Source organism: Pseudopipra pipra, chromosome 21 (assembly GCF_036250125.1).
Source record: "Pseudopipra pipra isolate bDixPip1 chromosome 21, bDixPip1.hap1, whole genome shotgun sequence".
NCBI lineage: Eukaryota > Metazoa > Chordata > Aves > Passeriformes > Pipridae > Pseudopipra > Pseudopipra pipra.
The window spans coordinates 7,353,100-7,379,538 of NC_087569.1; the positions used below are offsets into that span (position 1 = coordinate 7,353,100).

At 66.9% G+C, this 26,439-nt stretch overlaps 3 protein-coding genes across 16 annotated transcripts; 1 reads left to right on the plus strand and 2 right to left on the minus strand.

The window, feature by feature from the left end:
* Window positions 1-12: 12 nt before the first annotated feature.
* Window positions 13-8,682, minus strand: GIT1 (GIT ArfGAP 1). Of its 4 annotated transcripts, XM_064677499.1 has the most exons (22): window positions 8,526-8,682; window positions 5,461-5,594; window positions 5,267-5,379; window positions 5,078-5,183; window positions 4,916-5,002; window positions 4,679-4,809; window positions 4,506-4,600; window positions 4,377-4,419; window positions 4,166-4,192; window positions 3,821-3,869; window positions 3,668-3,740; window positions 2,960-3,057; window positions 2,741-2,852; window positions 2,535-2,662; window positions 2,311-2,463; window positions 2,005-2,229; window positions 1,839-1,892; window positions 1,481-1,567; window positions 1,306-1,379; window positions 1,036-1,218; window positions 827-890; window positions 13-725 (listed from the first exon to the last, which is right to left on the minus strand). In XM_064677499.1, the coding sequence occupies exons 1-22, from the start codon at window positions 8,575-8,577 to the stop codon at window positions 513-515; spliced, it is 2,301 nt and encodes a 766-aa protein (XP_064533569.1). In that variant the 5' UTR covers window positions 8,578-8,682; the 3' UTR covers window positions 13-512. The 4 variants fall into 4 exon arrangements, with proteins under 4 accessions (XP_064533569.1, XP_064533570.1, XP_064533571.1 ...); XM_064677500.1 differs by lacking the exon at window positions 4,166-4,192; XM_064677501.1 differs by lacking the exon at window positions 1,839-1,892.
* Window positions 8,683-10,513: 1,831 nt separating this feature from the next.
* On the plus strand, window positions 10,514-18,486 carry ANKRD13B (ankyrin repeat domain 13B). 3 transcript variants are annotated; one of them, XM_064677497.1, is made up of 15 exons: window positions 10,514-10,666; window positions 14,041-14,176; window positions 14,430-14,554; window positions 14,633-14,678; window positions 14,935-15,078; window positions 15,201-15,390; window positions 15,489-15,555; window positions 15,646-15,727; window positions 15,796-15,860; window positions 15,941-16,071; window positions 16,164-16,321; window positions 16,402-16,554; window positions 16,801-16,961; window positions 17,152-17,228; window positions 17,318-18,486. In XM_064677497.1, the coding sequence occupies exons 1-15, from the start codon at window positions 10,556-10,558 to the stop codon at window positions 17,526-17,528; spliced, it is 1,857 nt and encodes a 618-aa protein (XP_064533567.1). In that variant the 5' UTR covers window positions 10,514-10,555; the 3' UTR covers window positions 17,529-18,486. The 3 variants fall into 3 exon arrangements, with proteins under 3 accessions (XP_064533567.1, XP_064533565.1, XP_064533566.1); XM_064677495.1 differs by lacking the exon at window positions 10,514-10,666 and adding an exon at window positions 12,681-13,882 and having other exon boundaries at window positions 17,152-17,232; XM_064677496.1 differs by lacking the exon at window positions 10,514-10,666 and adding an exon at window positions 12,683-13,882.
* Window positions 18,487-18,606: 120 nt separating this feature from the next.
* Window positions 18,607-25,084, minus strand: CORO6 (coronin 6). 9 transcript variants are annotated; one of them, XM_064677519.1, is made up of 12 exons: window positions 24,864-25,084; window positions 22,655-22,854; window positions 21,898-22,020; window positions 21,332-21,461; window positions 21,069-21,250; window positions 20,828-20,947; window positions 20,483-20,602; window positions 19,981-20,085; window positions 19,757-19,902; window positions 19,622-19,679; window positions 19,308-19,538; window positions 18,607-19,195 (listed from the first exon to the last, which is right to left on the minus strand). In XM_064677519.1, exons 2-12 carry the CDS (start codon window positions 22,850-22,852, stop codon window positions 19,076-19,078), a joined length of 1,533 nt encoding a protein of 510 aa, XP_064533589.1. In that variant the 5' UTR covers window positions 22,853-22,854; window positions 24,864-25,084; the 3' UTR covers window positions 18,607-19,075. The 9 variants fall into 9 exon arrangements, with proteins under 9 accessions (XP_064533589.1, XP_064533588.1, XP_064533587.1 ...); XM_064677518.1 differs by having other exon boundaries at window positions 18,607-19,198; window positions 22,655-22,889; window positions 24,864-25,083; XM_064677517.1 differs by having other exon boundaries at window positions 18,607-19,198; window positions 22,655-22,970; window positions 24,864-25,083.
* Between the last annotated feature and the right edge of the window lie 1,355 nt (window positions 25,085-26,439).

Below are 26,439 nucleotides of genomic sequence, written 5' to 3' on the forward strand. Positions count from 1 at the left end.
AGGGGGCCCGTGCAATGCTCACAACTTTATTGATACAAATTTACAAGGACACATCTTACAGTGGGGAGCGCAGCCCCGGTGAGGGGCAGGACACCCGGGGAGGGGTTCAGGACGCCCGGGAAGGGGGGGCCCACGGGCGTCCCAGTCCAGTGTAATGCCGTGGGTGGCCCCGGGGGTACCGGCCACCCAGAGAGGGGCTTTGTGGGGGGTGGGGGTACAAGGCCACCGCCGCCATGGACAGCTACACAGGCTATGTACTGTACAGGATAAGTTAGGCGCGTGCCACGGGGTGGGCAGGGGGCTGTACAGGGGGACACAGGCACCTACCCCACAGGCCGAGCACCAGCTCCTTTGACAGCGCAGGGGGCATGGTCAGCTCGCCCCGTGCCCCAGCTCCCCAAAAAGGCCACTTGCAGCCACGCTCGCCCCAGGTGGTGGCTGCTGCCAGAGGGAAGGGAGAGACAGAGAGCGTGGGGGCCGGGGGACACGCGGGGGGAGGCGCGGGCTGGCGCTCACTGCTTCTTCTCACGAGTGGTGATGGTGACCAGCTGCTTGGCGGCCTTGGCGATGTCGTAGGCACACTGGATGACCTGCTGGGTCAGGAGCTGGTAGTCCACGGTGGCGCCTGGCTCGGGGGGCACGGTCTTGCGGCACTCGCTCTGCAGCCGGTAGGCGCTGGCGTTGAGCAGCCGCAGGGAGCTCCGCACCGTCTCCAGAGCCGGCTTCTGCATCAGGGCACAGGACCAGCATCAGAACCCATGCCCAGGAAGCTGACAGTGTCTGGGTGGGGACCATCCCCAACCCAGGGACACACCACCCCTCTTACCTTAGGGAATAGCGATGCCATCTCTGTCACAGCTGAGTGGATCTTCTCTGAGCAGGGCACGAAACTGGGGGCAAGGAGAAAGGGTAAGCAGTGAGCATTGCAGGAGACCATGGCTCCCGACCATAGAGGGTGCCAGGGATGGCCCTGTGTGAGCACAGCCCCTTGGTTTGGGGGTCCAGAGGGACCCCAAGGCTGTGCACCAGTCTCACCTGTCATGTTTGGACTCCTGCGCCGCCCGCAGCAGCTCCTGGATGTTCTTGGTGACCTGCTCAGTTTTGAGGATGACGTCCTCTGTGCTGGGCAGTCCAGGGTCCAGCTCCCCGTCCAGCGGGTCCAGCTCATGGGGGAAGTCCTCATCCTTGCTCAGTTCCACAAACCGTTTGCCCTCCATGCTGCAGGGACCAACCCTGGGGTCAGTGTCAACTGCATTTCCGTGTGTCCCCATGTTCCCTGGCGCAGCCCCCAGCCCCAGCACTGACCTGATCAGGACCTCACCCCCCTGCGTGTTGTCATAGTCGCTGTCGGTGCCGCTGCCATGCCGGTCTAGCTTGCTCTGCAGGGCAGAGGAACAGTGTCAAGCCCTGCCCAGCCCAAACCCACGCAGGGCTGGGGGTCTCCCCACCCCAAGAGTTACCCCCCTCCCCAGTACATCACCATGTGCCGGGCACCATCCGGTTGGCAGGAGAGCAGCGGGGAGGATGGGGGAAAGGGCACCGAGGAGCCAGATGGACCTTTCCGGATCTGGAGGGGGAACAGAGGGGAAGCCAGTGCTGAACATGGTGCAGAAGGGTTTGGAGCCGACCTCGGTGATGTGCAGGGGAGGACGAGCACAGGGGACACCGCCACGCTGCATGCAGGAACATCCCACAGCCGCCGTCCCTTGGGGAGGTCCCCGGCCTGACCCAGCAGGGTTCAGGGCGGTGGGGGGACAGGACATCCCAAAGGCCACATCCTGGGCAGGCGACAGTCACCACATCCCATGCAGGAGCCGCCCCCGCTGCGGCCCCCTTACCCGGTACACGCTGGCCGGGATGTGCATGGAGTACAGAGCCTCGTCCTCCACCTCCTGGTGACACATGAAAGGTTACGGCCCCGCGGGGACAGGACCCAGCACCCTGCAGGGCTGGGGAGGTGACTGCACCCCAAACCCACCCGCCCGCCTGCCCCAGCACACTCACACCAGGGCCGAAGGGCAGCCGTGTCACCAGCTCCTCCACCGGCTGCCCAAAGGGCTTCAGCACCGAGCCCGGCTCGTACATGGAGAAGGCCTGGCGGTCCCGGCGGTGTGTGGGGGCCGTGCCAGGGGGGTGCCCGTGCTCTGGCCGCTCGCTGGGGGCCGGGGTTGGGTGTGCGGGACCACTCTGCTGCCGGATCTGCGTGTTCTCTGCCTGCAGCTTGTGGATCTGGAGCCAGGAGGAGGGGGGGGAGGCTTCAGCAAGGAGTGGAATACAATGAAGGGGGGGTCCTGCCGGCCCCACACCCACCTCACGCTGCAGCCGGCGCAGCTCATCGCTCAGGCTGTTGTTCACCTTCATCAGTTGCTGCACCTTGGCTTCAGAGGCAGCCAGAGCCTTCTTCACCTCCAGGTATTCCTGCAGCGTGATGGGGCCGTCCGACAGGTCGGAGGAGTCCATGCTCTGTGGGGAAAGGGGCTCAGTATCGGGATCCCACAGCCGGGGCAGAGGTCCAGGTGGGGTCCAGGGCTCACCCTGGCACGGTTGTTGCGGGAGGCGTTGCGCAGCAGCTCCTGGTCCGTGTCCTCGTCGGACGCGACGCTGTCGTAGTCGTGCTGGTCGTCCAGGTCACTCTGGCTCCGCAGCGAGTAGTCGAGGGCGTCTGGGGGAAGGCAAGGGGGTGCTGAGCACAGGGTGGGGAGGGATGCTCAGCTCCCCCTCGTTGCCCTCTGTCCCTCACCTGTGGGGCTCAACAGACTCTTCCCTTGCTGCCGGCGCTTGGCTTCCCCAAGGATGTCAATGAGCAAGGTGGCAAACTCCCTGGCATTGAACCTGGCCAGCTTCTGCCGGCCCTGGGGGTAGGAGGCAGGGAAAAGGGGGTAAGCAGAGATCTGGGTGCACGGGGGGGGTCACAGGGCCTTGTGGGGGGGAACCATGAGGCCTGAGGGGAAGGGTTCACCTGGTTTCGTGTGGCCGAGTACTCAGGGTTGACAGGGAGGAAGGGGACGGCACTGCGCTCTGTCACCAGTGTGCTGTGGTTCTGCGTCGTCAGCCAGACTGCAGGAAGGCACCTGGTGTCAGACTCCGGGGGGCTACAGGGGCTGGACCCCCCTGGACGAGCAGGCTGCGGGGCCTGAGCTGGCAGGACGCAGGCGCAGGCGCGGGGCCAGCCTGCTGGGGCTGGGAGCGGAGCCCAGCTGGGCTGACAGGAATTGCCTCCCTCAGCCACCCCGCAGAGCTGGGGTCCCCCCTGCGCCCCCCAGCAGGGACCCCCTGCTCCTCACTTCTTGGGGCACCAGCTCGCCAACCCGAGCCAGTGGGGAGAGGGTTTGTCATTTCTGTTGGCACCCACCTCGCCATGGAAACGGGGTGGGCCCCCCCCCGCCATCCCCCAGACCAAGGGCACCCCTCCAGGCTGAGTTCCCATCCCTGGGGGTCCCAGCACCCACCTCCGGCAGCACCCCAGCCCCAGCACCCAGCGGCGGCCCCTCGCGCTGAGCAAACCTCCCCGGCCGGAGGAATGAAGAAGGAGGGGCCTGCGGTCCCGGCGGACGCATCCAGGGAGGGGGGAGCGAAGGGCTCAGCCACGGCCCCGCCGGCTGCTCCTCCCCGCGCCAGTGACGCCCGCCCCAGCCCTGAGGGGCTGCACCCCCCACCCGCCGCTCACCCGCGTCGTTCTCCCGACGGTCCACCTCGTCGTAGACGTCCATGGCCAGCTCCTCAAAGAGGCGGTTGCTGAGCTGCAGCAGGACAGGGGACGGTGTCAGGCAGGATGGGGGGAGCAGGCGGGACCCCCAGCCCTGCCCCAGCCCCCACTCACCGCCTGCAGCTTCTTCTTGGCTGCCTTGGCCAGCTCAGAGAGGTCCAGGCTGGGGGGTGCAGGGAGGGGGGGAGAGACGAAGTGGGGGTTATTCCTGTCCCATTCCCACCAAAACAGTCCCAAGCTGTACCCCACCAGGACAGGAACCCCCCCTCAGGCACTGGGGGCTTCACCAAGCAGGGCTGGCGGGCAGGCACAGGGGGACAAGGTGGCAGAAGGCGAGCGGGACCCCCCCTCCCCGAGTGCCCCCCAGGTACTGGGCTGGGCCGAGCGGCCGGGGCTGCAGGGGGGGCCCATGCCAGTGGCATGGGGGGCCCCCGGAGCCAAGAGCCGAGCGGACAATACCTCTGTGCCATGCACTTTGGGCGCACCCTGCGCTCCGGAGAAGGCAGCGGAGGGAAGAACAGGATAAAGGCGGACGTTAAACGCGTGGGCACGCTGACCCCCCCCACCCCACCAGGGATGCTCCAGTGACAGGGGTCCCCCCCTCAGCCCAGCGGGGACGCCGGGGGGGACATGGGACAGGGTGGCAGGGCCGCGGGCACCAGACACTCACCTGTCAGCCATCTGCGGGATGATGTAGTGCCCATTCTTGTGGTCTGTGCAAAGAGAGGGGTGTTGAGTGGGGCCTCGTGCCCCCCTTGCCCCCAGGGTAACCTCCCCACCCCAGGACTCGCACACTCACCTGGCTTCCTGCCGCAGAGGTAGAAGGCCAGCCGGTCGGTCAGCTCGTACTGGCACTCCACCAGCCGCTCTGCCAGCTCGTGCTGGGCTGCCTGCCTGTGGGAGGGCGGGCAGGGGTAACGCCCACCCTAGGTGGGGGTGCAGGCAGGGGTGACCCCCCTTCCCTGCCCTCACCTGGCATAGTCAATGGGGGTCCGGCCGTTCACGTCGGGTGCCCCGGGGTCGGCGCCGTAGACCACCAGCAGCTCTGCCTGCAGGATCTGCCCGGCCTTGGCGGCCACATGCAGTGGTGTGGTGCCCTTCTCCTGCGGGCATGGGCAGCCTCAGACCCACAGCCTGCCTGTGGGACAGGGCTCTGGGGACTTCTAAGCCCTGCACCACCCCTAGAGCCTCCAAGCCCCACCAGCTCACCGGGTGGAAGAAGTTGGCCTGGGCGCCCAGCGAGAGCAGGCGCAGGCAGGTCTCCAGGTTGCCCGTCCGCACACTCGAGTGCAATTGCTGTGGAGGAGAGAGCTGGTAATGGGGCAGTCTATCCCCCTGGCCAAGGGGGGGGTCCCTGAGCCCCCACCCCACCTTGCTGAGGTCCTTAGCAGTGACACCGTCGTCATCCCGGCAGGGCAGCTTGTGGACAAAGGCCAGCATCTGGTACTTGGCACGGATGAACTCTGACTTGGTGGGGCTGAGGGGGGCAGTAGGTTTTAAGGTGAGGAGTGGGGTCCCAGACAGTGCTGACCCCCTCCCCACAGTACAGGGGGCACTCACTGCACTTTGTCCTGGGGGTTTGCCTTCCGGCGCCCACTCTGCACCTGCGCCGGATCCAGCAGCGAGTGCTCCCAGATGGAGTTGGCCCCATTGCTCGCCAAGGTGTGCACCATCTGCGGGGGACAGGCAGGGCCCAGTGGGCACGGGGGGTCCCACTGTGCATCTCCCCACGTTCCTGTGTCCCCAGAACCCACCTGGAGAAGGGTGGCGGGCCAGGGGCTGTGGCGCAGGTGCTTGACGATGGAGATGTGGCGGCCCAGGCTGCGGTGCACGCTGCAGCACTCGTCACAGATGAGCACCCCGCGGTTGATCGACGCCCAGCCAGGGTCTGAGGGTGGCATGGGGTGTCAGCGGGTGTCCCCTCCCCAAGCAGTCCCCTCCCCATCCATCCACCCTGCAGGGGGGATGCGTTGCCACAGCAACCATTTCCCCGCAGATGGAGAGGGGCTCAGCCCATCACCAGGGGAAACCCACAGGTTTCCCATAGCAACCACAAGCCAAAAGGGGGGCAGGGTTTGGCCCCCCACCATCAGGAGGGTGGCCAGTGGCAGGGACGATGCCAGCATACCCTGAGCAGGGGCCCTCTGGCTCACTGCGATGCCACGCACCCCTGAGCCCCTGGCTGGGTGTTTGGGGGGTCCTGGATGGGGGCAGTGTGCCTCCCCAGTAGGTGGGCACCCCCAGTTTGTGGGTTCCCACATAGGGTGGTCACCGAATCTGCAACCTCGGCACCCCAGTGCAGATCAGCCCCCCAGGGCACCCTGGCTCTGGGGCAGGTGCCATGGCCCCCCACACTGCAATGCCACCCCAGCCCCGCCGCTGGCCCCGGCCGGACTGGAGCCCTTTGTGTCCCCGCCGGGAACAAAGGACCGTTTGAGCAGCCGCGCTGGCCCCGCGCTGGCACCAACCCCGGCACTCGCGGGGGCACTGCTCCCAGCCAGGCGACAGCTCCTCACACCCGCACCCCAAAAATGGGTCCTGGGGACTGCGGGGTCTTACCCCATGGGGTGGCTGTGGAGCTGCAGCTGTCCACAGCAGCATGAGGGCAGGATTTGGGGACCCCTGCGTTGGGTCACAGCACTCCCCTCCCGTGAAATGCAGCCAGGCACGGGGTGACGATGCCGAACCGCTCCTGGGTGTCCCCTCTGCGGGGCACCATGGGGGAGCCCTGAAACCCACTGCCCAGCCCCACCACCCCTTGTTTCTGTAGGTCCTACACAAACACCATGCTACCCCATAGGAGGGAGATGCCCCAAGCCCGGGGGGTACAGGGCCTGGGGGGGGTAGCAGCAGTGGCCGGTGCGATGGCCCTGAGGGGTGACAGTGGCCCCACGACCCCCCAGAGGAAGGCAGGCAGGCAGGCAGCCAAGCCTCCTCCACTTCCTTCCTCCCTGCGGAGTCCTGGACCCCTCCCCACACACCCCCCAGAGCCCTGAGGACACCGTTTTAGGGGGGCACGGCACCCTGCCATGCTGCAGTGCCCTGGGGCCGGGGTGGGGTGGCCGGGGGAGGGGAGTGGTGGCCCCCCCAGCCTGGCAGCCCCGCGCACACAGATGGCAGCGCCTTGGCAGCCGGTGCGGCGGCATCTGTGCCTTCACACCCGCTGCCCACGGGCACCGCCGGGAACAGGACGCTCTGTGCGGGGGGAGCCGGCCCGCGGCCCCCCATCCGGGCGGGTCCAGAGCACCCCTGGGGCAACAGCCCCTCCCGCTCTGGGGTGGGATGTGGTGGGATGTGGGTGGGCATTGCAGCAGCTGGGGGAGCGCTGGCATGGGGACACCCCAAACCCTGGGGAGATCCTGGAGTTGAAGGGAGCTCCTGGCACCTCCACTCCTGCACTGCAATGTGGACTGACACTGGGACCCCCAGCACTCAGCCCCGCAGTGATGATGGTAGGGCTGGGGCCAGGCAGCATCCCTGCATGGGGCCAAGGGAGCTCGGGCACAGGGATCAGGGCACCCCACAGGCACCCCACCATGCAGGGCAGGGCAGCACATCCCTGGCAGTGACAGCGGGTGCTCCCGGTGTGGTAGGAAACGGCCTCTGGACTTTATAACTCATTTCCTCCCATGGCTGCCAGGCGATAAGAGATTGGAAGAAACTGGTTTCCATTTCCCCTCGGCCGCGGCAGGGAGCCCCGGCACCGCCCCGGGAACCCCTGGCCCCCTGCTTGCCCGCCGGCACGGGGGACGCCCGGAGGCAGGGCAGCCTCGTGCCCACGCGTGCCGACAGCTCTCCTGGCAGGATCCGGCCATTGGCACGTGGCCGGAATAATTTCGGCACAGCCTTGGCCCGCGGGCAGCTTTCCGGGGCCGGCTCAGAGACCCGTTCATTCATTGCCGTGGGGGCCACCTGCACTGGCCACGGGCAGGTTTGGGGTCCAGCCCTACCGCGGGCAGGGTTTGCGGGGGGGCCAATCCCGCCGTGACGCCCACGGGCGCGTGCCCAGCGTGGGGGCTGCGGGCACCGGCACCGCCGGGGAATGGGAATGGTCTTGCCCAGGCTCGGCTCTGGCTTGCAGCGCGGCGGCCGCCCGGCTCATCCAGCCAGCACCGCCAAGTCCGGATCCAGCTGGGGTGGGTGCTGGCTGCGGGGTGCTCGGGGGAGTAGGAGAGTTTCCCCCTCTCATCCTGCCGTTTTCAGGGTCATCGGTGCCTCTAGCACCGACCGGCGCGTCTCCAGCCTGTGCCAGCAGCCCCCGCGCTGGGGTGTGAGCGCTGTGGGTGGTGCAGGGGGGCGGTGGGTGAACGCGGGGTGCACTGGAGCGGCACGGAGGAGGGCATTGGGGGGCATCGGGGTCATGTTTGGGGCGTACTAGGAGATTCCAAAGGAGTAAAGGGGGTGCACCAAGGGGGTCACGGGCTTCGGCAGGGCGTTGCACTGGGGGCACATCAGAGGGTTCCTGGGGGGCAGAGCAGAGGCTCCATGGGGGGCCCTTAGATGTGTAGCGTGGGGTGCAGGGGGGAATCACCGGGGAGGGTCCTGGGGGCACCCAGGGGGGCACAAAGGGCCCTCGATGTGGGGTGCAGAAGGCGAGGCAAAAGGGTTCATGGGAAGCAGACCGGGGGAAAGCACCTCGGGGCGCAGAGGGGGCTGACCGGGGTGCGGGGACGCACCGGGGGGTGCCTTGGGGCGCAGAGGGGGCTCACGAGGGTGAGGGGAATGCACCGGGGGGGCGCAGGGCAGGCTCCAAGGGGTGCAGCAGGAGGCGCGGGGGGCTGGCGGGGCCGTGGCGGGGCCGGTGCGGGGGGGCCCTTACCTGGGGCGCTGCAGTCGGCGCACACCTCTGCCCGCGGCGCCTTCCGGGACATCCTCAGCGGCGAGGCGGGCCCGGGCCCGGGCCTCTGCGCCAGCGTGGGGCGGCGGCGGCGCCCCCGGGCCCGCCGGGGGAGCGGCGGCGGGGAGGGGGGGGCCGGGCGGCGGGGCGGGGCGGGGACGGCGGGGCCCGGGGCGGCGGGGCCGGGGGCTGCCGGCTGCTCCCAGCGCCCGGCGGCTCCGCAGGAAGCGGCGCAGGCCCGGCCCCGGCGGAGGAGGGGCCGCACCGCCCCCGCCCCGCCACCGGCAGCGCCGCCGCGGCCGCCCCGCACCGGCACCGGCACCGCCCCGCACCCGGATCCGCACCCGAACCCGCACCGGCGCCGCCCCGCAGCCAGACCCGCACCCGAACCTCCACTCGCAATCGCGCCCGGAGCCCGCACCCGAATCCACACGGTCACCGGCACCGCTCCGCACCGGCACCGCCCCCGCCCCGCACCCGCACCTGCGTACGCCCCCAGGACAGCCCGCTCCCGGGCACACTACACCTGCTGCTGGGCATCACCCTCGTCCTGTTTCTGGTCCCGGGCGTCCATTAGTCCTGACGCCAATCCCCGTCCTCAGTGCCTTCCCGCTCCCCTTTTCAGTCCAGGGCACTGCCCTGGTCCTGCTCCCAGCCCTGGTCCTGTTCATCCCGGATGGATGGTTCTGGTCCTGGTCCTGGTCCTAGTCCTAGTCCGGGTCCTGTGCACTCCAGTCTCAGCCCTGCCCCCCCCTCCACTTGCTTCAGTCCTGCTCTGGGCACTCGTCCTAGATCCAGCACAGCCCTGGGCACCTCCAGCCCATTCCCAAAGCCACCTCTGGCACTGTGCACCCAATCCTGTGCACCCTCCCTCCTTGTTGCCCCATCCCGGATACACCCCGGGGTGCAATATGGGCAGCCAGGGGCAGACCAGGGGTCCCAGAACACGGGGGTTACCTGCCTGCTCCCCAGGACACTGCAGTGGGGATGTGTGGGTTGGTCCACAGCCCTTGGCTGTTCAGCAGGGGATTTTGGGGGTGGGCGTGAGAACTGGGGACCATTTGGGGTCTGTTCCCTAACTGTGACCCTATAAGCACTTGGAGCAGGGGGGACACCCCAGTACCATGGGGGCCCCCCAAACAGGTGTGTGGGGGTCAGAGCCCTGCGGGAGCCAGGGAGTGGGGTCAGATCCTGCCCCCCAGCACGGTGGGGCAGGCGGGGTGACCTCACCGTGGGTGACCGAGGAGATGGCTCATGACGTCATGGGGCAGCGGGGCTGGCAGGGGGTGGGGGATGCTGTGCGGGGACCGGGGGGGGGGGACGCGACCACTGCCACCGCCGTGGCAGAACGGAGAATAATGATGTCGAGGGGGGTTCCCCCCGTGGGAGGGTGGGGAGCAGCGGGGCGGGGGGGCCGGGAGCGTGGCGCCGGCGGAGGCTGAGGCGGCCGCGGAGGCCCAGCCTCGCATTGTTCTCGGGCGGCAGCCGGAAAACGCGACGCCCGCCCGGGAGAGACGCAGGCGGAAAAGGAAACGGGGCTGGGGGCCCGTGCCTGGTGCTGCGGGGGCGAGAATCGGGGTCCCCCCACGACCCCCGCACGGCCCCCACCTGGTCCCCACCTGCCGCCTTCGCCCCTGTCCCACCATGTGCTCGTGCCCGCTGCCCCACGGGGCGAGTGCGGGTCATCTGGGACAGGGAAGATCAGCCTGGGAAGCGGGGGAATTTGGGGAGGATGCTGATTGCCAGCGGGGTGTCCCTTTGCAGCCCCTCTGCGGGGTCGGAGGCCGCGGTGATGGGCTTAGCGGTGCGGGAGAGGGGCCACAAAGGAGGAGGATGAAGATGAGGAAGAAGAAGGGGGCGATGCTGGGCAGGGCGACTACAAGTCCCATGAGGCCGGGCGGTGTGGGGGGGCCGGGGAAGCACCGGGCGGGAGGTGGCGGCCCGCCCCGCCCCGCGCCCCCCCCGCCCCGCGCCGCGCCGCGCCCGCCGCGCCGCTCCAGCATGCACGGAGGATGCTCGCGTCTTGCTCGGGCAGGAAGGGGCCGGAGGGCAGGTACCCGCTGCACTACCTCGTCTGGCACAACCGCGCCCGTGACCTGGACCGAGAGCTCAGCGCCAAGCAGGTGGGGCGGCGCGGGGACACTCCCGGCACGGCACGGCCCGGCCCGGCTCCGCTCGGCTCGGGCTGATGCAATGCTCGGAGCCGGGATGAGGATGAGGATGGAGATGAGGGGGGGTGATAGGGATGGCGTCGCTCTCTGCGCTGGCAGAGCTCCGGGAGTGTGGGGTGTGTCCCCACCTGCACCCCGCGACTGTGTCTGCTGCCCCCGGGGCTGGCACGGAGCAGTGGGTACCACCCGCGGCTCCCCTGCATCCTCCGGCACACGCAGCCCCGAGCATCCCTCCACACGTGTCCCCAGCTCCCTGCTAGGCCTCTGCAAACCCCCAAACCCCAACCCGCACCCCACTTCTCAGGGTACTGCCGTCTCCCTGGGGTGCAGTCACCAGCTTGCCACCGTCAGGTTGAGCCCCTCTGAGGGGGGGGACGAGGACCCTGATGCTGCTGGGGTGCAGCCCCCCATCCCCACGAGGCTAGGCAGGCTCTTCTCAGCGTGAGGGGACCCACTGTGTCCCTCAGCCCGGGAACCTCCCAGCCGCCTGGTCATGGAGCAGGGTGTGGGTGCATCCCCGGCGGGTTCCCAGCCTCACTCTCCCCCATGGCGTTGCAATTCAGGTAATTAAAACCCAACCCTGAAGATGCAGGAAACCGCAGACGCTGGAGGGAGGCTGGCAGCGGGCTGTGCTGAGCATCCCCACTCCCTCGGCCCAGGTCCTTGCACCCCAAGGCACTGAGGGCCATGCTGGGTGGACTCTGGTGGTGCAGGAAACAGGGGTCATTGTGCCGCGATGCTCCCGCCGAGATGCAGGCGATGGCTCCCGCCACACCCGCCTCCATTGTGGGGTCCAGCCGGAGGCTGCGCCAGCATCGCCCCGGTCCCCCACCCCATGGCCAGTGGTTTCATTTCCGTGGTAATGTGGGGTCAGTTTTCCCAGGAGCCCGGCGCGGCAGAGATCAAAGCTGGGCTCGGCAGACGCGGGGAGGTGGAGGGGCTGCGAGGGGGGCTCTGACCCGCTCACCTGCAGAGAGGCTCTCTAACCCCCCAGCCTGGCCAGTGGAGGGGCTCTGCCATGGCCCCCATTGGCATTCGCAGGGTCAGAGCAAAGCCAGCCCCGTATGCACCACAGGGGTGCATGGGGGGGGCCATGGGTGCTGCAGGCCAGACTCTCTGGCAGGTGGGGGCTTGGGGGACGGAGGTGGGGGCCAGCCCAGGCCCCCTACTCTCTCCAGGGCATCCAGGGACACAGCTCAGTCCTTCTTACTGCCAGAGCATCCCCTGGGTAAGTGGTTGGGGCTGGGGCTGTGTGTGATCCTGGGGGCTGGAGGTCCCCCTGTCTTAGAGCTCTGCCCTTCTCTGCCACCCCAGAGACCCACACGGGGCAGTGGCTCCACATCCCCCCAGTCCAAGTGCAGGTGTTTGGGGTTGGGAAGCACTGGGGCAGCATTGCTCCTCTCTTCCCATAAGAGCCCTGTGTGGGTCACCCCCAAATTGTCACCATGAGCTCCCGTCCACAGTTTCCTCCACCAGGGAGAGAGGGTCAGCAGGTCTCCAGGGCAGGGACATCACGAGGATGTGGCAGGCAGTGACACAGAGCCTGTTGTGTCAGGACACCCCACGCCACAGCCTGTCCCATAATGCATGACAGGGACCCGAAGCTGCACAGGGACAGCAGTGCCTGGCACTACCTCCCCATGCTGGCCCACGTCCCTCACTCTCACCCAGGAGCAGGAACTGGGGTCCTCCAACCCAGGGACAACCCCAGCAGATGGGACGTGCAGTGCCACGTGCCCAGCTGGCACAGGAGGAGTGGCCAAGCTGCTGCTACGCTGCCACCCCAAAGCCACCGACATCCCTGTCCTCATCCCCAGGGGGTGTCACACCCCCATGATGGGCAGCACCTGGAGGTCTGTGCCGCAGCCCCCGAGCTGGAGCCACCCCAGCACCAGGACCCAGGACTGAGCTCTTGCTGGCAAAAACTGGGTCACACCGTGTCCCCTGGGGTGGCTCCAGCACCGTGTCCCCAGAGTGGGGACCCTCATCCCACCCAGTGCTGGGGCCAGGCTGCAGCTGGGGAGCCCTGCTGAGCCTGCAGCACCCGCCCCCAGCTGGGGGGCAATAGCTTTAATTAGAGTCATTTCATTAACACAATTAAGAAGCAGCAGTCGCCTGGAGAGCGATGGAGCAGCACATTGACTCCCGGGAAACTGGGGGGCTGTTTTGCTCTGGCACTGTGGACACACTGGGGGGCCCCCCTGCCTGGTGAGTCCCTGGGGATGCAGCCCATGGGAATGCCCAGCGTGGACAGGGATGGGGACATTCCTGGGACAGCAGGACTGCAGGACATGCCTGGAGAGAGGCAGGGACATGCTGTGGGTGAGACCCTGGGCACTGGGGAGCCCACACCCCATCTCTGCCCATGCCAAAACACTTGTCTGCCCAGTCTCAGCTGGCCTCTTTGAGTCCTGCACCCCCAGTTTGTTCTCCTGGAGGTGACCTCCCCAAAACCCATGATTTGGGGTTTGTCTCACAACCTCCCGCCCTGGCAGCATCGGAGTGCCCCTCTCTGGGCACAAGGCTTCTACGCCAGCTGGGTGCTGGGGACGCAGAGGGTGGGCCAGGCCCCCCTGAGCTGTGTCCCCTGCCCTGGGCACGGGTGTGATGCTGCTCCTCACATGGGGAGCGGGGCCCGTGGGTGTTGGGGGTGCCCACCGCCACCGCTCAAGGGATTCCTCGGGGCTGGCTGGGTGCCAGGCTCCGGGTTTGGCACAAACAACGGCAGCCCCAGCGGCGGCTCCCCAGGGCCCCGGGGATCCTCCGAGCAGCCGCTCCGCTCCCGCAGCCGCCCGCCCCCGGCTCAGGCTCAGGCAGGGGAACACGTGCGCCCGCCGCAGCCCACGCCGGCGCCCGCCGCAGCCCACATCGCCCGCCGCGCTCCCGGCCCCGGTGGAGGGGGGCTGCCGGCAGCTGCTGCCTGGCAACTGGGCACAGCCCCCCCCAAATCCCAGAGGTGCGGGCTTTTCCCGAGCTTGCCAGCTGCATCAAGATGTGCAGAGCTGTGTGCACTGCGCCAGGGGCATCCGTGCCCCTGCTGCCATGCCATGCCCCTGCTCCGTGCCTGCGTCGGGGGTGCAGTCCAGCCTGACCGTGCCGAGCTGTGCTGGGTGCTGGCAGCCACCACCGTATGGCAGTGGCTGCAGGGAGCAGGAAGAGGCTTTTGAGGTGCATCTCCTGGGGGGAGCTCAGGGGTGGGGATGTTCTCTGGGATAGCGTCAAATGTTGGCTGCTTTCTCTGTCCGGGAGCTGCACATCTGTGGGAGGCTGCTGGGAGCAAGGTGTGGCCACCCTGGTGATCCCAGAGCCCCATTCCCTCCTGGCAGGCCGACATCGAGCAGCTGGACCCCCGAGGACGCACCCCACTGCATCTGGCCACCACACTGGGCCACCTCGAGTGTGCCAGGGTGCTGCTGAAGCATGGAGCTGACGTGGGCAAGGAGAACCGCAGTGGATGGACAGGTAAGCAGGTGGCTCATTGTTTTTGTCCTCCCTCAGGCTCCCCTGGCACGGGCACAGAAATGGGCATAGGGACAGACATGGGCATGGACATGGGCACAAGCACAGGCACAGGCATGGTCATGCTCACCTTGGTGCTGCAGCTCCCCAGGGGACCGTTCACATGATGGTCTGTGCCTGTGGCTCTGCAGTGCCCAGCTCTGCAGTGCCATGTGTGCCGTGCCATGGCCCTGGGCACTGCCCTTGTGCCCCACAGTCCTGCAGGAGGCTGTGAGCACCCGTGACCTGGAGCTGGTGCAGCTGGTCCTGCGCTACCGCGACTACCAGAGAGCCATCAAGCGCCTGGCCGGGATCCCCGTCCTGCTGGAGAAACTGCGCAAGGTACCTCCCTCCTCCCGCAGGGGCTGCGGGGGGGCTGCCAGCCACAGGCTCCTCCCGACCCCTCTGTGTGCTCCACAGGCCCAGGACTTCTACGTGGAGATGAAGTGGGAGTTCACCAGCTGGGGTGAGCTCAGGACAGAGCGTGGCTGTGGGAGGAGTGGGAGTTTCCCAGCAGAGTCCCCCAACCCTGGCACCCATCCCCATCCCCAGGTCAGGGGTCCCCTGCCCCTTTACCCCCCAGACACCCCAAGCTTGCAGCCCCCCATCCTGCCAAGGCATTGGGTTCCCCAGGTGCATCCACCACCCAGCTCAGCACTGGCAGCCCACTCGGGGGTGCAGGTGGCCCCGTCCCTGGCTGGGCTATCGGCATCTCTCCCCAGTGCCTCTGGTGTCCAAGATCTGCCCCAGTGACACCTACAAGGTGTGGAAGAGCGGCCAGAACCTGCGGGTGGACACCACACTGCTGGGCTTCGACCATATGACCTGGCAGCGGGGCAACCGCAGCTTTGTCTTCCGAGGACAAGGTGAGGTGGCCCCAGGGCGTCCCCCCACCCTCAGCAGGGAGCGCTGGCAGAGTCTCGTGGTGCTGCAGCGGGGCCAGGTAATGTGGTGGGGACCATGGTTGTCCTGACCCTGCTCCCTGCAGACACCAGTGCGGTGGTGATGGAGATTGACCACGACCGGCGGGTGGTCTACTCGGAGACGCTGGCCCTGGCCGGCCACGACCAGGAGGTGCTGCTGGCTGCTGTGCAGCCCACGGAGGAGCAGGTGATGGGGCGGCTGACAGCCCCCGTTGTCACCACCCAGCTCGACACCAAGAACATCGCCTTCGAGAGGTGGGGAGGGGTGGCACCAAGCCCACCCCCAGGGGTGCGGAGCACCTTGGGCTGTCCAAGCAAGCCCATCCATTGCTCACGGTGCTGTGTCGCTCCAGGAACAAGTCCGGGATCCTGGGCTGGAGGAGCGAGAAGACAGAAATGGTGAATGGGTACGAGGCCAAGGTGAGGGGCAGTGGGGGTTGAGTCGCCCAGAGGGGTATGGCCAGTTGCAGGTGGGGGTTACCCACCTCTGCCATTCCCCTCCTCATCCAGGTCTATGGCGCATCCAACGTGGAGCTGATCACGCGGACGCGGACTGAGCACCTCTCGGACCAGCACAAGGGCAAGAGCAAAGGTGCAGCTGGCACGGGCTGGGTGGGCAGGGCCCCCCCGGCTCTGCCCTCACCCCCTCCTGTCCCACAGGCTGTAAGACCCCTCTACAGTCCTTCCTGGGCATCGCTGAGCAGCATGTGGGGCCCAACAACGGGGTGAGTGTCCCGGAGGTCTGGGAGGTGGCCCTGCAGTCAGACCTCCCCTCCTCACCCCACCGGGCTGTTCCCCCCCGCAGACACTGATCACGCAGACGCTGAGCCACGCCAACCCCACCGCCATCACCCCTGAGGAATATTTCAACCCCAACTTCGAGCTGGGCAACCGGGACATGGGACGGCCCATGGAGCTCACCACCAAGACACAGAAGTGAGAGGGGAAGGAGCAGATGGGGACCCCCTTGTGTCCCCACCCCCAGGGAGACAGGCAGGGATCTGCAGCCCAATGCCTGTGCCCGTCAGGTTCAAGGCGAAGCTGTGGCTGTGTGAGGACCACCCCCTGTCCCTCTGCGAGCAGGTTGCCCCCATCATCGACCTCATGGCAATAAGCAACGCGCTCTTCGCCAAACTGCGGGACTTCATCACCCTGCGCCTCCCGCCCGGCTTCCCTGTCAAGATCGGTATGGGGGGGAACTCTGCTGCTGGTCCAGCTGGCACAGCCAGCTTCCCTCCCTGCTTTTTTTTCTTCCCCTTCCTGCAGAAATCCCCATCTTCCATATCCTCAACGCCCGCATCACCTTTGGCAACCTCAACGGGTGTGACGAGCCCGTCAGTTCCCTGCGGCACAGCCCCAGCAGTGAGGCGCCCTCACCCAGCAGCGACTCCTCCAGCGTCAGCAGCTCCAGCTCCCTCAGTATGTGGGGTGAGAGGGAGGGGTCCCAGCAGGATGAGTCAGACGTGGTTGGTGAGGCAGGGTGGGAACAGGTCTCAGCGGGGTCGGGGGACACGGCTGGTTGAGAGGGAAGAGGTCCCAGCGAGATGAAGGGACCACGGCTGGTGGGGCAGGAGTGGGTCACAGCAGGGTGAGGGACACGTGACTGCTGGGGTGGGAGGGGGTCCCTTGGAGTGCCCAGCCGTGCCAGCTCCTGTCTCCCCACAGCCTCGTGCCGAGCGTGCGAGATGGACCCGGCGCTGTTCGAGGTGCCGCGGGGGTACAGCGTGGTGGGCACCCACCAGGATGCCCTGAGGGAGGATGAGGATGACCTGCTGCAGTTTGCCATCCAGCAGAGCCTGCTGGAAGCTGGCAGCGAGTACGACCAGGTGGGCACCGCCACCCCCCTGCCTCCTCCTGCCTGCCTTGGCTGGGGGACTCTCTTCCTCATCCCATCCTGGTGTTGCCCAGGGTGTTCACCCCACATTTCCCCATCCCTGGTGGTGGGGTCAGAGCTCATCCTAGGGGGCTGGGTTTTGGGGTGCCACTCTCCAAGCACCCCTCTGCCGCCGACCACAGGTGACCATTTGGGAAGCACTGACCAACAGCAAGCCGGGCACCCACCCTATGTCGCACGAAGGCCGCCGGGGAGACAGGTTGGTAAGGTCCGGCCAGTCCCCCTGGGGGGAGTGGGAGTGGGCACCAGCTCCACAGGGACCCCCGCTGAGCTCCTGCCGCCCCCCAGGACTCCCCAGCACACGGCGGCCCCCCGTCCCCCCGTCGCCCCGTCCCCGGGGGGGGGCAGGGGGCCCAGCGCCCTGTTCCCCAGCTACGCAGAGCAGCTGCGTCTGGCCATGGCCCTGTCGGCGCGGGAGCAGGAGGAAGCGGAGCGCCGGACGCGGCAGGAGGAAGAGGATCTGCAACGGATCCTGCAGCTCTCGCTGACGGAGAAGTGACCCCGCGCCCCCACTGAGCCCCTCACCCACCCCAGTGGGGATGGGGACACGGCCAGTGTCTGGGGGCACAGAGGGGGAGTGGGTTGGGGGGAGCCAGTCCAAGAACTGCAGAGGGCAAATGGGGAGGCGGGGCAGGATTTGGCCCTGGTATGGGGGAGAATGTCGCCAGAGCTGGGGCAGCACTGGGTGGGGTGGGGGCACCCCACAGCAGGACGGGTTGGGAGTGGGTGTCAACCCCGCACCTGGGGTGGCAGGAACCAGGGAGGGCAACTGCACAGACTGTATCCCCTCCCCAGGACAGCCCTGGCCCCCCACAACTGCCCTATGGGGTGCTGCTCAGCACCTCACCCCAGGAAGGTGGTGGGGGCACATCCTGCCCCAGATGGGTGGGGCTGCCAGTTGCGTGGGGTCCCGGGGTACCCCCAGAGCTGGGGGGCTCTGCCCAGTCCCCTCTTCCGCCCCTTGCCCAGGCGCTACCAAGTGCACTTACCCGGGAGCTGCTCTGCCTGCCAGGGGGTGGGGGGGACTCAGCCCCATTGCACCCCATAGCCAGTGTGGGGCTGCACAGCCGCCCTCCACCACAGTGTGGGGGTTCTGCTGGGGCAGCTGAGGGGGTGCCTGTGAGAGACCGCCCGGTGTCACCCCCCCTTACCCCCTGCTCACACCCCTCCACCCTGCTCAGATGCCCCCCCTTGGCAGCGCTGCACCCCCTCGTCCCGGGCACTGACCCCGAGAGAAACCTTACGTCAAATGGTGCTAACCCCGGCCCCCCGCCCCGGCTGCTCCCCCTTTGCACACGGGGGGCCGGGGGCTGCGGGGTGGGGGGCTGGGCTCACTCCCCTGGGACTTTTCATAGCCTCCCACCCACCCACGCACCCCACAGCAACATCTGGGCCAGGGCCGGGGGAGCCCGAGCAGCTCCGACCGCGGCCAACACCAATAAATGCTCTTTAATGTTTGTCTCTCTTGGCCTCCCTCCACCTGTGCAAGGGGTGTGTGGGCAGCAGGTGCTGGCAATGGGGTGCAGGCAGGACCCTCTGGCATGGTGGTCCCTCGTCCCCAGTACCTGCCACGTGGCCATGGGTGGCTGAGCCCTTTATTAAAGGGGTCCAGGAGCAAAGAGCTGGTTGGGAGCACCTGCCGAGGGGGCAATGGGGCAGGGGGAGGTGAGGGGGTGATGGGATGGGGATGTAGCACCGTACCCAAGCATATCCTGGCCAGGAGGGCCTGGCAGCTCCCCATCCTGGGAGGATGCTGGTGCCCAGCGTGCAGGTCCCCACAGAAGGATGCTTGGCAGCCCCAGCCTGCGGGCACTGAAGCGGGACCCCCTTGGGTGCTGCAGTGGGGTGCCCATATGCTGGGGCACCCCAGGAGCAAGATGCAACTGATGCTAGTGGAGGGGGGGTGTCAGGGTCCGACCTCCTCCCTGCCCCTTCGTCTCCTGGGGAAAGAACATGGCTCTGGGCTCCTGCCCAATGTGGGGACTTGGCTTTAATCCCCGGCAGGCCGGGGCAGTCCTTGCCCTGCCCGTGGCCTTGGCCACCGCGCTAGTCCGTGCCATTGGTGAACTGGCAGAGTTTGTTCTCCAGGTCGGAGATGCGCTTCTCCTGTGCTTGGACCATCTCCTTCAGGGCACGGATCTCCTCCAACACCTCCTCCAAGGCTGGCTGCTGCAGAGAGGGGAGACACAGGGTCACCAAGGAGTCCCCTCTGGCCCCTCCAACCCACCTGGACAGGGGGACAGCCCTGCTGCCATGTCCCTGTCCTCAGGACACTCACAGAGAAGTCAGACTCGCAGGTGGAGTGGCTGCGGCGGGGGCCTGGGGGAGGTTTGCTGTCCAGGATGTTCTTCTTGACCACCTTCAGCTCTCGGTTCTTGATGGGGACGTACCCATCCCGCAGCGAGATAAGGATGGGCTCTGCATCCTTCCCCGACAGCCACTCATCTGCCTCCAGGGCCGGCTCGGGGCCTGGTGTGTCAGGGTACAGGTCATCCTGGAAGAGGTCTGACTGCGGGAGGGAGAGACCAGAGTGAGACATGGAGTGTCCCCCCCCCCAGACCTCCCATCTCCCCTGGGCCCCCCCGAGCTCACCTTGCGTGGCACCGTCATGACGATGGGCTCACACTTGCGCTCATGGAGCTTGAAGAACCTGAGTGGGGCAGAGGCAATCAGGGTCCAGCTGAGCCCCTGACCCCTCTGGCTCCCCCCAGGCCCCCTTGCTCTCACCTGGCAATCTCACACTTGCTGACATCCAGCCCACGCTTGGGCATGAAGCCCATGCCCCGCTGGGGCTCCTTGCTGCTGTAGGTGTTCAGGTAGTGCACGTAGGGTGCCTCGTCCGTGATCTCAAAGTACCGGATGCTGCTGTCACCCTGTGGGTGTGGGGATGGGTGTCAGCCAGCCCCCCCAAGCGGGGGTGGCATGGAGGTGCACCCTGGGTGGGGGGTTACCTTCCCGCAGAGGTAGACAATGCTGGAGTCGGCATCGTAGAAGGGTAGAAGGACCCCATTGCTCGTGTCCATCTCCTGCAGGGCGATGGGCTCCTCAAAGTTATTCTGCAGGGCCGCAGTGGTGGAGGGGTGTGAGCAGTGGCCACAAAACCCCCACCCTGGTTAGTCACACACATTAGCCACAGCACACTGGGAGACAGGGCTTGTCCCCCTCCCTGGGGTACACAACCCCTGGGCAGACAGCTTGGCATGCCCCCCCCAGACCCTCATCCCACTCCTGTTTACCTGCATGGCTGGGTACCCCCCAGCCTGGCTGTACCCACCTCCCCCAGCACTCCCTGCCTCCCAGCCCCCTCCCCACCCCAGCACAGCACGGCACACTTGGGAACTTGGCATCTTTTGGAGGGGGGATGCTGCAGGCACCCCATCTTGGGGTGGGGGAGGGTGGCAGGGGGTCGGGGGGGCCAAGTTCCCGGGGCAGCACTCCATGCGGCCTCGTTACCGGGTCCCACAAGCCCAGCTCCCGCTGGCTCATTCTGGTAAAGCCCGTGGTAAAGATGTGTCCTTCCCGTGTGAAGATGGCCCGCACGGGCCTCAGCCCTTCGTGGGGGGCAAACCTCTCCTGGGGGGGAGGGAGGACAGTCAGCATGGGGCATGGGAAAGGGGGGAAAATGGAGGGAGTCCGGATCTGTCCCCTAAAACAGCTGTTGAGCCCTACTCCAGGGGAGCACACGATGCTCCCGGGGTACACGCGCTGCCGGAGAGTATCCCCAGCACCCAAAGCATTCCTGGCTGGGCTGAGCTCTGCAAGGTCGGTGCTGGCTGGGCGGGAGCCACCGTCTCGTACCAGGTCCCAGAGGCCCAGCTGCCGCTCACTCATCTTGCTGAAGCCAGTGGTGAAGATCTTGCCATCGGCCACGAAGATGGCGCGGATGGGGCGGGTGCCGTCGTGCGGTTTGGTTTTCTCCTGCGCCGGCGTTAGCGGGTTAAACCAAACACAGAGACGCGCGGTGTGGGGGTTAGTAGGGTCAGGCAGGCACCGGGGGGACCCCGCGGCGGGCTGGGGGGGACACGGCAGGAGCACTCACCGCTATGATCTGCTGCTTGCGGGGGTCGATGACACGGACCTTCTTGTCCTTGCAGGTGGTGACGAGGAGGCTGCCGTTGCGGTTCCAGCCCACGTTGTAGATGAGGTCAGTGTGCATGTCATCCAGCGCCAGCAGCATCTCCCCCGTCCCCACGTTCCAGAGGATCACCAGGTTGTCACAGCCTGCAGACGACCGAGGGGGCAGGTGCTGTCACCCCACGGATCCCCTCTGACCCCGGGGAGGGCAACCCGGGACCCCCTTACCTGCGCTGAGCAGGACGTTGCGGGCGGTGGGGTGCCAGGAGATGATGCTCACCCGCTTGGAGTGTCCCTCCAGCGTCACCACTGGCTCCGTGATGTTGCGCACGGGGACATAGTCAGGGATCTGCCACACCTGGGGGAGGGACAGAGAGCGGGATGTTGGGGATCACCCCGCATGTGAGGGCTAAGCGGATGAGGGCCTCAGAGCCAATTAACCTCATCGTTAATCTCGGCTCAGCCTGCAGGGAGGGTGGCGAGGAGACTCCAGAAGCGCCTCCATCCTGGGGTGCACCCTCAGCATTCGGGGTGCTGGTGGGCACAGGGCGGGGGGCATGGCCGGGGCGCAGCCCTCAGCCCCCCCAGCTATTCCTGGGTGCTGAGTCGCCAGGGCGGGTATATTTAGCACAAACTGCTGCATCATGGAGCGAGCAGCCGCCGCCAGCGCGAACGCATGGCACCGGGGCTAAAAATAGGCCAGTGACACTCCGCAGGCAGCGAAGGGGGGGGAATGCTCTGCACCGCTCCCCCAGCACCCGCTGCCCCCCCCCACTCGGGGTCCAGCCCCTCACCATGACGGTGGTGTCCTCCGAGGCACTGGCGATGACGTTGTCGTTGTGGGGACACCAGTCGATGTCCAGCACGGGCGCCGTGTGTCCCGTCACCAGCGGGTGGTTCTTGTCCACCCGTCCTGTCTGCAACGTTGAGGTGTCAGAATGAATCTCCAGAGGCTGGGGGCAATCCTGCCAGGTGCCCTGGGAAGCCAAGCCCAGCCCAGCCAGGGGTTGTGGCACAAGTGGGGACATGGAGGGGATCCCTGGAGGTGGCCAGAGATTTGCACCTGCCTTGAAAGGGAGAAACCGAGGCACGGAGGGGGAATGGGGTTCACTTGGCATACAGCCCCATAGGAACACAGAGGGGAACAATGTGCCCCTGAGACTGGTTTGTGTCCCTTCTGATGGCATGGAGGGGCTGGGGACCCCCCTTCCAGTCTCTCAGCCAGGGTTGGCAGGGCAGACCCCACCCCACTGGGTGCTGCTCCATGGGCATCATTTGTCCCTGAAGAACTGGGGAGAAAGCACCTGGGGATTTCCCACATCACCTCAGTTACCCCTGGGATGTTACTTTTCACAGGTGCTGATGATCAGCCAGGCTGTTTCTGCCCTGAGCCCCCACGTGAGGAGGGGCTGTTGGGGCAAAGCTGGGGGGCTCTGGGGTCACCCAAAAGCAACACCCACCATGCAACCCCCCAAAGGCAACACCCCACCAGCATGTCCCCCCCAGTATATCCCAGGGAGGCAGCCAGACCTCAGCATCCTCCCCACTCACCTTGGCAAGGGGCAGGACAATGAAGGCCCCCCCGCCACCAGACTCCACAATGATGGCCACAAACTTGGGGTTGACGGCACAGAAGGAGCTGTCACATGTCACCTTGGAGACACGGATGTCCTCGTACATCTGGTCGGCCTTCACCGGCTGCCCGAAGACGTGGCGGAACTTGCTCTGGCGCACCACGCGGCGGCTCATGGCTGGGGGGCACAGGGTCAGGCCACCACCTCCCCACCTGGCACAGCATGGAGGGGTTTTGATCCCCTCAGACCTCGTGCTCCGAGTTACACCCTCTGCCCTGGGCACAGCGAGAAGCCTGGGAACACCGAGGTGGCCGGGGGTGAGGATGCAGGATGGTGCCTGATGTGGCCCCGACCCCATGGCAGGGACTGGAGGCAGCCCTTGTGCAGGGATGTGGGGGTGCTGCAGGGGCTGAGGGTGGGCAGCTGGTGGCCAAAGCCACTTGACACTGAGCAGGGACACAGCTGTGCCATGATGTGCAGGTGTGCCATGTGCTACTGCTGTGCCATGTGCCATGGCTGTGCCATAACCCACAGCTGTGCCATAACCCACGGCTGTGCAATGCTCCACAGCTCTGCTGTACCCCACAGCTGTGTCATGCCCCATGGCTGTGCCACGTCCCTCAGCTGTGCTGTGCCCCGTGGCTGGCACTGGGTTTGGCACATGAGCAGCTGCAGTAGAGAAGCAGGCTTGAGGGGACTTTGGGGTGGACCTGTGACCATGCACCGGCTCACAGCTTGTCCCCTTGTATCCCATCCTGCACTAGTGAGGCTGCCTGGCCTGACCCAGCACCCAGGAGGGAGGCTGTGCCTCCAGCGTTGCCTGCTGGTGGCTCATGCGTCCCTCCATGGGCCCCTGTCCCGCGGCTCCACATGTGCCACCCACTCTGCACCCCCACCTGGGCAAGGGCTGGACTTGGCATAGCCACACAGCCCTTGGGCACACCGGAGCCTGGAGGAGCCCCCCATTCTCAGCATGGCTCTGGTGGGGTCTCCAGCCCTCAGCCACAGCCGGGCACGCTGCCCATAGTCACCCATCACTCTCCACAGCTCTGCTGCTCCAGGGACCTGCCCAGGGTGGGCACTGAGACACTCAGGATCCCGAAACCGCTGGGGCTCTGCAGCACTCGCCACTGGCTGCCCTGGGGACTGCCCTGGTTCTTTTGGGTCCACAGCCTTGCCAGAGGCCACATCCAGCCACCAAAATGCAGCTGGAGGGCCAGGCACCGCTGTTCCCAGCCCACGGGGCCGGTGTGGGCAGAGGCAGAAGCAGATCTGCTCCTCCTTGTTCCAGGAGGTAGCTTTTGGACAGGGCACATGCAGTGCCCAGCCAAGCTACATCTGCCCAGTCCCTGGGTGTTCCCGGAGTCCTCATGGCACTTCAGCATCATCCCTGGCCCGGCTGAACGGGTTGGAGCTGGGTGCTAAGGGGCCCGGAGCCCAGCTACCAAGGGGGGCTGGACACTGGCACCGCTGGTGTCACCCCCATGGTCCTGAGCACGGTCTCCGGCCCTGGGGAGGAGCTCTCCGGGGATTTTGCAGCACGTCAACCACTGCCAGTGAGAGCAGAGTTTGGGGTGTCAGCATGCAGGCTAAGGGGGGCCAGCCAGGCTGGCAGGGCAGGGTGCAGGCAGGGTGTGGGGTGCAGGTGAGGGGCGGATGTGGAGCAGGCAGAGTTGAGCAGGGTGCTGGCAGCGTGTAGGGTGCAGGCTGGGTTGGGTGGGGTGCAGGTGAGGTGCAGGCAGGGCTGAATGAGGTGCAGGTGGGGTGCAGGCAGGGCGCTAGCAGGCTGCAGGCATGAGAATTGGGTGGGGTGCAGGCAGGGTGCGGGTGGGGTTGGATGGGGTGCTGGCAGAGAGAGATGGGGTGCAGGTGGGGTGCAGGCAGCATGAAAGTGGGGTCAGGCGGGGTACTGGTGGGGTGCAGGCGGCGTGCAGGCAGGATACAGGCAGGGTGCAGGCAGGATACAGGCAGGACAGCCCCGCTCCCCGCTCCCGGCCGTGCCATTACGTTGCCACAATTGAATCCGCAGCGGCTGCTCGGGAACGACCAGAGGTCACTGTCCAAATATAGCCATCTCCGCCGGCGGGCGGCGAGGGGCCGGGGCCCGGGGGGCTCAGCCCCGCTCCCCGCGTCCCCCCGTCCCTTCCCACCGCGGTCCCGCCGCCCCCCCCCCGCCCGGCTCCCACCTGCGCTCGGCGGCTCCTCCGCGCCCGGGCGCGCCCGGCTCCGCTCCGCGCCCCGCTCGGCTCCGCTCCGCCCGCTCCGGCCCCGCTCAGCCCCGCTCCGCTCCCCCCGGCCCGGCCCGGCCCCGCTCGGCTCCGCTCCGCCCGGCTGGGCTCGGCTCGGCTGGGCTCGGCTCGGCCCCGCGCGGTGCCGCTGCCGCAGAGAACAGCTGAGCCGAGCCGGGCGCGGGGCCGGCACAGCCCCCCCGCGGCGGGCACCGGAGGGGAGGGGGGGCCCGGCCCGGCCCCGCCTGCCCCCGCACCCTGCCCGGCCCCCCGCTCTGCCCGCGGGGATGGGGGCAGCCCCCGCACAGCCACCCCACACTCCCGCCCCAAAAGCGGGGGGGACCAAGGGTGCCCGCAGACCCCCCGGCGCGGTGCGTGGGAGCCCCTCTGCCCAGCGGTGCGGGGGTCTGGTGGGGCAGGAGAAGCCCCCTGACTCTTCCTAAAGCACTGGGGGAAAACGAGGGGAGGGTCAGCTTCGACAGCCCCAGGCTGCCAAAATCCCGGGGGTCACCTCTGCCCAGGGGTATGGGTCCCCCTGCACCCCGGAGCCAGCCCAGCACCACAGGGACCATGACCATGGGCTGCCCCTGGGGCTCCCAACACCCACGGCACCCCATAGCGTCCCCACCTCCCCCAGGAGAAAGGGATCTGCAAACCCACGGAGTGAGCCCACGTCAGCCCAAGCCCAGGACGGCAGGATGGTTGTACAGGCACATCCAGAAGCCAGATTTGGGATTTAGTGAAGCTCAGCCCCGGAGGGATGCCCTGGCCCAAGGGGATTAAGGGATTGTAGGGCTCAGGGACCAGAGGGAGGGGAGCGGTGGTTCCTGGAAAGGCAGCAAAGCCCTGGACCCTACAAGGGCACCATGTGGAGCTGGACGAGCATTGGCTGAGCGGGCAGGAGGGGGCAGCTGGCAAAAAGGCAGGGAAAACGTGACATCCTTGTTCACCCGGCCAAAGGGGTGGCAGAGAGGGATGGAGGTGCAGAGGCACCCCTTGCCTGCCCCGCCCCACCATGGCCCTGGCTCATTCTGCCTTTGGGGATGGAGTGTCCCCAGCTCCAAGCCACATCCTCAGCAACTGGAGAAAAGGCCATGGGAAGCCTTTCCCCAGCTGGTGCTGTGGGTAGCAGGAAGGAATTGGGCACCCTGGAGACACTGCCCGCCCCACGGCAATGGCCCTGCACCCCTGGCCCCACACCCTGATGCCCTGGCCCAGTGGGAAGCTTCCTGGAAGATGAGGCTGAGCCCGAGGGATTTGGTGCTCTCAGCATTCCCTTGCTCACAGCAAGGGCAGTGGGAGCCCACAGAGACCCTTGTGCCACTTTCTTACCACAGTGGGACAGAACAGTGTGCAAAACCAACTCACCCAAGATGGGCTGTTTCCCAATGAAAAGATCCACTCATGCCATGGTTATTTGGTGCTTGGATTTGGCTCAGCTCCTTGGCCAACCATGATGGGTCTGGTTTGGTGTCCGGCTAAAACCTCATATCCTCCTTGGAGCTTAAACCCCAGGACCCTCCCCACAGCTCTG

Bases quoted from the DNA above. Each gene is read 5' to 3' on its own strand.
- GIT1 (XM_064677499.1), bottom strand. From the start codon at position 8,577: ATGTCCCGGAAGGCGCCGCGGGCAGAGGTGTGCGCCGACTGCAGCGCC. The intron at 2,230-2,310 runs GTGGGTGTGGGG...TCCTGGCTCCAG, and splicing joins TGCGCCGGCTGCAGCGTGAG to ATCCACAAGCTGCAGGCAGA. The intron at 1,893-2,004 runs GTGAGTGTGCTG...ATGTGTCACCAG, and splicing joins GGCTGCCCTTCGGCCCTGGT to GAGGTGGAGGACGAGGCTCT.
- ANKRD13B (XM_064677495.1), top strand. From the start codon at position 13,322: ATGCTGCTCCTCACATGGGGAGCGGGGCCCGTGGGTGTTGGGGGTGCC. The intron at 14,177-14,429 runs GTAAGCAGGTGG...TGTGCCCCACAG, and splicing joins GAACCGCAGTGGATGGACAG to TCCTGCAGGAGGCTGTGAGC. The intron at 14,679-14,934 runs GTGAGCTCAGGA...ATCTCTCCCCAG, and splicing joins GTGGGAGTTCACCAGCTGGG to TGCCTCTGGTGTCCAAGATC.
- CORO6 (XM_064677518.1), bottom strand. From the start codon at position 22,852: ATGAGCCGCCGCGTGGTGCGCCAGAGCAAGTTCCGCCACGTCTTCGGG. The intron at 20,948-21,068 runs GTGAGTGCTCCT...ACGCCGGCGCAG, and splicing joins GCAAGCAGCAGATCATAGCG to GAGAAAACCAAACCGCACGA. The intron at 19,680-19,756 runs GTGAGAGCAAGG...TGCCCCACTCAG, and splicing joins AGCAAGTGTGAGATTGCCAG to GTTCTTCAAGCTCCATGAGC.